The sequence below is a fragment of the Diadema antillarum genome, unplaced genomic scaffold, assembly GCF_040938485.1.
Source record: "Diadema antillarum isolate AM-2024a unplaced genomic scaffold, OU_Dant_1.0 seq00000929_RagTag, whole genome shotgun sequence".
NCBI classification, from domain to species: Eukaryota; Metazoa; Echinodermata; class Echinoidea; order Diadematoida; family Diadematidae; genus Diadema; species Diadema antillarum.
Window position 1 is genome coordinate 7,481 of NW_027271780.1, and position 10,101 is coordinate 17,581.

A 10,101-nucleotide genomic window follows, 5' to 3' on the forward strand; every position below is an offset into this window, starting at 1 on the left:
TAGTCGCATTGTACAGTTAAAGAAGTACATATTTTACTACATTCCTTCGTGTGTCCTATATAGATTTATATTCTTTGCACATTGTACAATTGCTGCTGAAAATATTGGAGGGGCAGCGCATTGCTACTGGCTAGGATGTTGTATTTTAGGAATGATGCATACTTAAACAGAAGTGCTGTCTTAGGTGAAAGCAATTTATCAACACCTGCGGTAGAGTGCATAACTTCTCGGCGGCATGGAGCATGGGCAAAAGAAAAGATTCTCGTTCCTTCTCCTCTGACACCCCCATGCTACTGTCAATGACGGGTAATCCCGGCTCGTAAAGTAATGCGTAATTTGCCAAAGCGGGTAACGTTTCTTTATTCAAATGAAGCCTTTCGACCGTCGAATATCATGCAAATAATGCATGTAAAGCTCGGGGCTGTTGCTCTGCTGTACAGGGATTCGCAGAGATACGCCGGAGCTGACTTTTATTTTGAACATGTCAAAAAAAAAAAAAAAAACACCTGCTCCAGCTTATCTCTGCGAAACTAGCTACTGGAAATAAAGAACGTCAAACTTGGTTTATTGTTATGAACCATTCTTAAGCATTAGCAACGGATCCGAACGCATCTCCATTTTTTTAATTCGTTTGGGCATTCGTTATCTCGATATGCCTTTAGAGAAGGAGCGAAATCTCTTCGCACTTTGTGCAATTTTTTCGTAGATTCATTGCATGACAATTCTTGAATGCTTACAGACATTCCACTGTCTTTGACTGTGCTCTAAGCCGCTCTTTTACAGAGTTTGCTGATTATCATGGAGACCTCCGTTCAAAAGAAATGTGGAAATCCTGTGTGGGACTTGGGGGTAATATGGCAGGGAACAAATCCCTTCAGTTTTTCTTCATAAAAAAATCGATCAACTATACCTTGCGCACAAAATGGCTTCGTTTGGGAAGTCAGTGTAGAACTTGAATGTGAAATCTTTCTGATTATGAAATGTAATTGGCTAAAGCATGACCCGATTTATGTGTATATTTAAGTATCATGTTACAGTTAACAATCCGAAGTATGCCTAAATTTTTTAAACTGATTTTTGTTCACGTGTCCTGTTCTCTATCCACATTGCTGCCGAAGGTATTGTAAGGGGATTCGAACTGCTGCTCGTTCGGTTTGCTGTGATTGAGGAACTATGCATATTTAAACAGGAACGCTGTGTTTCGTCGAAGCAAATCATCAACACCTGCGATAGATCTCATTAATTCTTCCCTGCACGGAGCGACAATCGTCAAATAGAACTTAAGATAGGGATTTTTAACTTTTCGTCGAGGCGGCATGCACACTGAAATCCAAAATGGCTGCCTTTCGATATGTTTGTCAGACATTTCAAATCCATCCGTCACATGAATTTAAAGTTAGCATGTCCAAAAGCCCTTGTGCATGAAATATCATTGCCACAAGTCATTTAGAAGCCAAGACAAAAATTTTTAAGCCCTAATTGTTTTTTCATGGCGGCCATGATTTTGGAATTCAGGATAGGGGCCGATCCAGTGGTCATGTCTCTTGGATCCGGCATTTTTTTTTCTTCAAATCAGCGCCCCCAAAATACTTCTAGAAACAAAATTTCATACTCTCCGCCGATGCAAGCATCTCGACCAATCTTTACAGCTGCATATCTGCGCTACTACCAGTCTTAATATACATACCAACAGCATGCATGAATTCCTGAATCTGTAATACCTAACCAAGGAGGTTTAAGACCTTGGCCTAACAAGCATGCTATGTTTGGTACTTTTCCGGACATAAAGAGTCTGCAATAAACATTTGAATCAAACACGCCATTTCTAATTGTCCATTTTGCTACTCGTCCATTTATTTCCATTTGCTATTCGTCCATTTACTACAGTGTATAAGGGTTTGGAATAAATCGTTCCACAGTATATAAGTGACTAATTACTGTACTTGCTTCGTTCAAAAAGCCAACGAATCAGCGATTCCGTTAGATTTTCCATTACTCAGCCTAAACTGCACGTATATGATATAACCCCCTGTCAGATAAACCCTTGCAATGTCGAATGTCATAAAAGATTCTATACGGAGAATAGATTCTTTGATATCATGCGAAATCAATGCTCACTATAATTATTCTCGGTTGCCAGTATGTGAGGCACTCGTATAGACCAATTCGGTTTGGGTACTGTTTTTCTGGTAATTTCTAACCGGGGGCTTCAAGTATGCCTGACAAAAGATAATTCATGCACTGACATTGCAACGCACCTGACTCATCTCATAACTCATTGAAAGTGCTTTTGTTCTTCTTTGGAAGCCCCCAGTTACGGCTGCCATTAAGCTACAGTGCTCTGAAGTCAGATTTATCTATACTATTACCATGTGAGGCGGCTCGCTTTCGGGAGTGCTAACATCGCTATGAACTATCTGTTACGAATAATGTGGTATTGTTAGGCAGAACAGTAAGGCCAAACAAGCAGATATTGGTAGAAGTTGAATCCAGAAATTAAAGAATGGAAAGCTTATGACTATCGAAGTTTATTGCATTTTCCAAAACTGCAATGACCGTCTCAAGCACATTAGTAATAATGTGACGAGGACATTGTCATTGCCTCACAATTGATATCTGACTTGTTTGTTCATAAAAAAAAAAATCTAATAAAAGTGTGGGTTTTTTTTTTCCAATATGGACAGGGAGGTGATTATGGACAGGGAGGTATCACCTCCCTGTCCATATTCACAAACAACATTGTAAAGCCGAATGCCCCGTCCTACTAATTGACGCAGATTAATGGAAACTGAGGCAAACTGACGCAAACTAAGGCAAACTCAATACAAACTACTAGTTAATGAAAACTAACGCAAATTACTAATTCATGCAAACTAATACAAACCGTTAGCGGTGAAAATTAAGGAGAATTACAGCACCTGGACCTGGCTCTTTGTAGGCCACTTAGTCGTCTCGAAACAGATATCGATCAAGTAAATCCATCCTATCAACGAATGACTAACGTCACGTTTACTTCAGTTCTTCAAGCATCTCATCTCAACAGTCAACTAAAACGCGGAAAATCATCTGTATTGAAATGTTAAGATATTTTTTGACCAAATAGATGTCACGTAGATTCTATTTTGCTTTTAAAATGTGGAAAATGTAGAACAGAATGATTAATGATTACTTTGAAGGTCGAATACTAATTAAAGCAAACTCAACACAAATTCCCAAGACACAACGCTATCCTATGTGAAAACCACGTAATATCAGTTACAAATATTGAAAAATGACACCCCGAAATACTAATTAATGCAAACTCAACACAAACTCCAAGACACAACGCTATCCTATTGAAAACAACCTAAATCGATTCTAAATATCCCTCATTCTCTTAACAATTTTATTCTTTCATTACATTATAAATTCTATTAACTAAATCACTTACCCAAAAAATAATTTCTTTTCAGCTTTCATTCAATCCAACCTAAAATATCAATATCCATTGATTGAAGTTTATTGTTAAAAAAACCCCACAAAACAACCCCCTCGCAACCCCTCCCCCCGACCACGCTATACCCCCGTCCATTCTCCCTCTTACTACCCCATCCCCATCCCCCTCCCCCTTCCAAAACCCCCATCACAACAAAACCTCAAAGGCAACTGAAACCTGTGTGTCCTGACTTACATTATAACACATATTACAATACGAGTGCGTGGAAAAGGCATTTCCTGGTGGATGTGCAGCAGACCCTAATCTATTAAATAAACGCAAAACAAATTCTCAATTCTTTTTCCAGTTTTCCCACTTTTATAAATGTATTGACAACGTATTACGTATATAACTGCTAACTTTTCTTCTTCTAACATATCCTGCTCTATAGACCTTTTAATGAAATATTCCGTTGGGGGTGTCTTATTTTTCCTTCCTAAAAAAAGCAATTTCTTCATCCAAAATTATAACATGGTTAACTAAATGAGCTTTTCCTTTATCTTGTATGGCTCTACCAAAAAGGATCTCTTCCCAACTCAACTGTTGCAAATCAACATATTAAAAAAAGTACTACATTTTCCCCAAACTTTCCTAGCAAATTCACATGTATAAAATATATGTTTATACGTCTCTTCCTCTTTATGACGAAAAGAACATAAATTATCATTTACGAACTTAAACTGAAGTAATTGATGATTTGTGTACACTATTCCATGCAATAATCTATATTGAAAATCCCTCAAAACAGAACTCAAAGTGCTACTTCTTATCCTACTAAAAATACATTTTATATCTTTATTAGAAAAATCACAAAAATATGAATTTCTCATTTTTTCTATCATCAAAGAATCATCACTTACTTTCTTCACTAATTCAACATAAATGTCTTTAGAGGTAATCTTTTCCAAAGGAATTTCCTTCCCATTTCTTATAAAAATCATTTCATCAACACTTGTATCCTTCTCTACCTCTGTGTTCTCTGTATTCCTTTTCCAACCAATTGGAAGCGCTTCATATATCTTCTGAATACTCAAAATATTTGAATAATTAAATCCTTTATTTTGAAAATATTCAACAGAAAATAATTTACCATTCCTATCCATTATATGTTCCAATCTAAAACATTTTTTCAAAAACAAATTTTCATCAAAACTGCATTTTCCCTCAATACGAATCATTTTATTATTAAACAATACTTCCTTCCTTATTTGATTATAATTACCCCTGAAATCCCTTGTTTTCACCCATGTTTTCAACAGATCCCTGTAAAATTCCGGTATAGACAAATTCAAAAGATAAATAAAATAATTACAACAAAATATAAATTTACCTGTCTTGGAGTTGATCGATCATCAAAATCCGTATTTTTGTGCCTCATTCTGTTCTACATTTTCTGAATTTTGAAAGCAAAATAAAATGTCTGTTTGGTCAAAAAAATATGAATTCGATGATATTTCTATAAAATGGTTTTCCGAGTTTTTGCTGACTGTTGAGGTGAGATACTTGAAGTAGCAAGTACTGAAGTAAACATGACGTTAGTCATTCTTCGATAGGATGGATTTACTTGATCGATATCTGTTTCGAGACGACTAAGTGGCCCAGGAAGAGAAACAGGCCCCAGGTGCTGTAATTCACCCTAATTTTCACCGCTAACGTTTTGTATTAGTGTGCATTAATTAGTATTTTGCGTTAGTTTGCATTAATTAGTAGTTCGCATTGAGGTTACATTGAGTTTGCATTAGTTTGCATCAGTTTGCGTCAATTAGTAGGACCCTTATAGGGCTCACACCTGTAAATAAAATGGACTGTCCCAGACCCCTTCACAAATCGTACCAAAGATACCAAAATAAATGAAGAAAAAAATTAATTAAAAATCAATGATGTAGTTTGGCAAAAAACTGAATAGCTGTAGATATTGAGTATGAATTCCTCTACAAACTGCATTTTGGTTGGAAGATGAAAGCTTTTCTGATGGAATTTGAGGGGACTATATTTCAGTGGGTACGTGTACGGAAAATAGGTGATTTTTTGAGTGACAAGAACTCGTAGTCTGGCTTTGCGGACCCCTGGACAGAATTAGAGCAGAACAACCCACCCTGGCAATCTGATGGATGAAAGGTAATATCTCACTTATTCAGGTTAGTGAAGATGAAATACCTCATTTCTCCCAGCTATTTTACAGAATTTTTTGAAATTTGAATTTTAACACACGTCTCTATGGGGAATTATTTACCCGTGTGAGCCCTATACACCAGCATTTCGTAACTGCTTACTGCATGCATGCGCCAGCAGCGCTAGCAGACTGATATTTATGCCAATTTGCATACGATAAGTTGCTTAGTTCAAATTATTCAACTTTGGTAAAACATATACTGATATTAACTATTAAATATTAAAAAATGATTTTAAAATAAAAAAATGGAAATAAAATCTATATATAAAGTATATTATATTATTTTTCAAATCTACATTGCCGAGTTCTTATAGTACGCATTCCTTCGATGGTAAAGCGGTTCACATCGACTGCAGCGCGCTAGCGGGATACTCCTCCGTACGGCACGGGAAACTGCAGGCCTGACACCGCACCGTATGGTGGTAGGCGCTAGGCCCTCGCCGCCCTACCGACTACGACCGTGCGAATCCATTGCACTGCGTTGTAGTCCCCCTGCCCTCCCGCATTGCGTTGTAGTCCCCCTGCCCTCCGCATCAACGTTTGATTGTGTACCGTCGCCATGGCTGACGAAGCCCTGTCAAATGCTGGTTTGCACTTTGATGATTTGAATAAGATTCGGGTTTTAGAACCAGAGATTCAGGGTCAAACTACTGAATTGAAAGAAGAATGCAAGGAATTTGTAGATAGTAAGTAAACTCTACTATTTCTACTAGATGTCTATGTGGTCGATTTTCATTTTCTTTCACTATCACTCGTATCAGAGAAGCACCGTCTCCGACGATATCGACGGCGTTGGGTTTTCAAGCAGGCAAGCATGCACGGCCGTGTTTGGCGTTTGCGACTGCTCGACTAGACTGGCACCCCATCCACTTCAGTTGCCAGTATTGTTCAAATATCAAATATTTAGATATCATCTCTGGTATCCATATGTCAGTGTTTTATATCCACTGTTATTTTGTGATGTGTTACACAGACAAAGATGGAATCTGCTTCAGTTTAACACTTTAACACTAATGACTAACAGCAGTTTCTTGATAAAGAAACCCAGTTATTCTAGAGTTAAACTGAAAGATTTGGTTCAACTTTCAAGTGTTTGTTAGCATTAATCTTCAAAAGTTTTTGTATAATTTGTAATCATGTACACAGTAACGTTACAGTTGGTCAGAAGTGCAAGGTTCTCATCTAAAAACCAACGACGTATATCGTCGGTTGAGAATGATAAGGGCGTTAAGTGACCACAAAACCCATAGTGTTCGAGAAGACTTAAAGCCCTTCTCATTCTCAACAGACGATATGATAAAGCCAGCTGCCCATAAAAATTTAACCATTTATAACACCATCCAAGATTTGACTGCCGGCGACATGTACCAGGCTCCTGAGTCCCAGCTACTTAGAAACCTTGACCCAGGTCCCAGGCGCTCTGTTCAGGCTGGTCGCAGTTGCAGAAACCTATGCTTTTGCATGATGTCAAATTTGGGCACGGGATGCCAAGCAAACCTTTGTGCAGGTTTTTTACAGGATATTACACTCGCAGCCAGTTCTTTCAACTCCTTGCAGTATGGGCTCTCCTGCTGTTAGCAGTTTCAAAAAGCCAGCAGTGACTATTTTGAGGTGCAATAACTGCAGTTGTGAAGCAGCAATTCCCGTTGCTGCAGTTCCATAATTACAGTGCCATATGAACAGGATTTTGAAAGGGCAATGTTGGGTCCAAGATTTTGCTAATCTGGCTCTGTCTCTCAATAAATAACTGTATTTAGTGTATGTGCAGCTTTTTATTCTTAGGAAATATCTTGACATCTGAATTTGTATTTTCTGAGCCACTGTGTTAGTTTGAGGTTTGTTTATGTGCATTTTTTTTTGTGTGTGTGGTGACTTCCCAGGATATTCCAGTCATCCATGGGGATAAAGAACTTGTATCCAAGGTGTTTATATGCTGGCCCTTGATGTTTTGGTTTGTTGTCCATATTGGAATATTTTCAAAGCATTGTCATTGAAAAAAAAAAAAAAATCTCTTTTCAATGTCCAACCCACAGAAATTGGTGAATTTCAGCATATTGTTGGAGGGTTCATCGAAAAGGTCGATCAACTTGCCAAAGCAGTTGAAAATGAGAAAATGAAGGTGAGTCTCAGTATTACAAGTTGTACCCTGTTTACCCAGACAGTGGTCTCATGCGTTACTGTATGAGACATTTTGGTACATGGATAGTCATTTATGACTTCATACCTTGATATTTGGTAATCATATTGTTGAATATAATTTCCGTGTCAGAGTTTGAATGTGAATCACTTCTGCAGCAGGAATACATCCAGCTCTACATTGAGCTGCAGTTTGGTTTGCATTGACTTATTTTGATTTATCAATTCATGTCCCTTTTAGGTTTCCTATGGAGTTTTGGTCAAGATTTTCTCTTCCTTCATTTACAGTAACCATTACAATTGAAATGTAAATTGAATGTTTGATCAGTATTCAGAATATGTTGCTTGGTTTTTTTTATGGGTGTGTTTTGTTTTTATTAATTATACAAAATACCTGTTTCAGCCAATTAAAATGACACATTTATACCTCCTTCAAATGGTTGCCTGACATTTGTTTTCCCCATGTCTAAATGTCAAATTCTGCTAGGCCATTGGATCACGGAACTTGCTGAAATCTATTTCCAAGCAGAGGGAAGCCCAACAGCAGCAATTACAAGCTTTGATAGCAGAAAAGAAAACACAACTAGAAAGGTATTTCTGATCATCCCTATCCAGGAAATATGTTTTACTTTTATAATAATCTTGACCATTATCATCACAATTACAAGCAACCCCTATCCATACCCCCCCCCCAAAAAAAAAAAAAAACACAAACAAACAAACAAGCAAAAAAACAAAACAGCGAACAAATGTTCAAAGTTGTCCATGATTAATATGGAACAACTCATCAGAGAAAGTTTGGTTCCTATAAGTTATGGAATAATGCATGTGAGAGAGGACGCAAGCTCTCCCTCTCGTGAAATCAAGTTCAGAAGTAAAATAAAAAAAAGAAAAATAATGGAGACCAAAATTGTGTGCCTTCACCACAGTTACAAATATCCAAAAGAAGACAAAATCTAATAGCTACTTTAGTAATTCATCCAAAACTTGAGAAAAAATGGCAAGGATAGAGAAGACATTGTTGTCATACAAGACTGAGATTAATGCTTTTGATAAATTTTGCCATGCCTTGTACTGTTGAGTATGTTTGACTTTTTGTGCATGCATTGTTCTCTCTCTTTCTGCTGTTCTGCACACATTCAAGGAAGACAAAATTTATGCGTGCGATATTTGTCAATACTAATAATAATGCTGCAAAGCTGTAAATTTCTTTATTTTTTTTTTCACACAAACATTGTATGTCAATTAAATGACCGAAGCATGAGATAAAATTCTAGCCCATCTGTAACTGTAATGGAGTATGACCGTTGACATATTAGTATTAGAAAAGTTTGCTTCCGTCATTTTATCCCTTGCTACTCAACGGGCATTCACCCCATTGCCCTGTGACCATCATGATTGTATGAAGTGCTCTCAGGCTCTTAATTACGGCTTGGCGCCATCTACAAACAGATGTCCATAGAGACTTGTGTTTTCTCACTCTGATAAAGTGTAAGAGCGCCCCCTCTTGTTGACATACCTCTCTTCACAAAGTGATGTCGTGGTAGCTAGCGGTGTTATTCCAAGCCCTCTGGTTATGTTATGTTTTTTTTTTTCTGTTATTCATGTATTTCATGGTTATTATTATTATTCTTGTTTCATCTTTCAAACAGATGAAATTTCTTCAGAGTGACTTCATTCTGGTTCCTCAATCACGTTCAGCCAGCAAATGTTAAAATAAGGAAAACAAAAAATTGTGTTTATTCTTTCCAAAGTGGGGAATGTGCTTGTAGTGTCTGTGTGTATCCTGTAGCCCTAGGCCTTGAAGGGACTGACTGTATGTGCGTTTGTTTCCTTTTCAGATATCGGATCCAGTACGCTGCACTACAGAAAGAAGAGGCTGAACAGAATGACTTCATCGAACAGTTTATTTTGAATAAATAGTAAATCATAAGTAGAAATACCATATATTATTTATGATTATGAAAAATTCTGTGGCCATTCAACCATGAAATGGAGTCATTTGCATGAAAGCCTTTTATGCCATTCATTCATTCTGTCAACTGTGTGTAGGATATTGATTACCACATACCACTGGGAAGTATGACATTAAAACCAAGTCGGAGCTTCTGTCGTACCCCTCCTTCCTGTCCTTGGAAGAAGAAATGAAACAAAGAGAATAACATCAATAAAGAAAAAAAAAAGAAAGATTATCTTTCATTCCAAGACAATGATTTATCTCTCTGCCTGAACCATATCCTTTTTAGGATGATAGTGTGTTGGCATAGGTTTGGATATGATTCTTACCTGAGTAGCTAACAGACTACGACTCACTTTG

General features: G+C 37.3%; 1 protein-coding gene across 1 annotated transcript; it reads left to right on the forward strand.

Moving 5' to 3' along the window:
- Positions 1-6,207: 6,207 nt before the first annotated feature.
- LOC139741434 (intraflagellar transport protein 20 homolog) lies at positions 6,208-9,707 on the forward strand. Its single transcript, XM_071652015.1, has 4 exons — positions 6,208-6,334; positions 7,682-7,767; positions 8,272-8,375; positions 9,626-9,707. The coding sequence occupies exons 1-4, from the start codon at positions 6,208-6,210 to the stop codon at positions 9,705-9,707; spliced, it is 399 nt and encodes a 132-aa protein (XP_071508116.1).
- Positions 9,708-10,101: the final 394 nt, after the last annotated feature.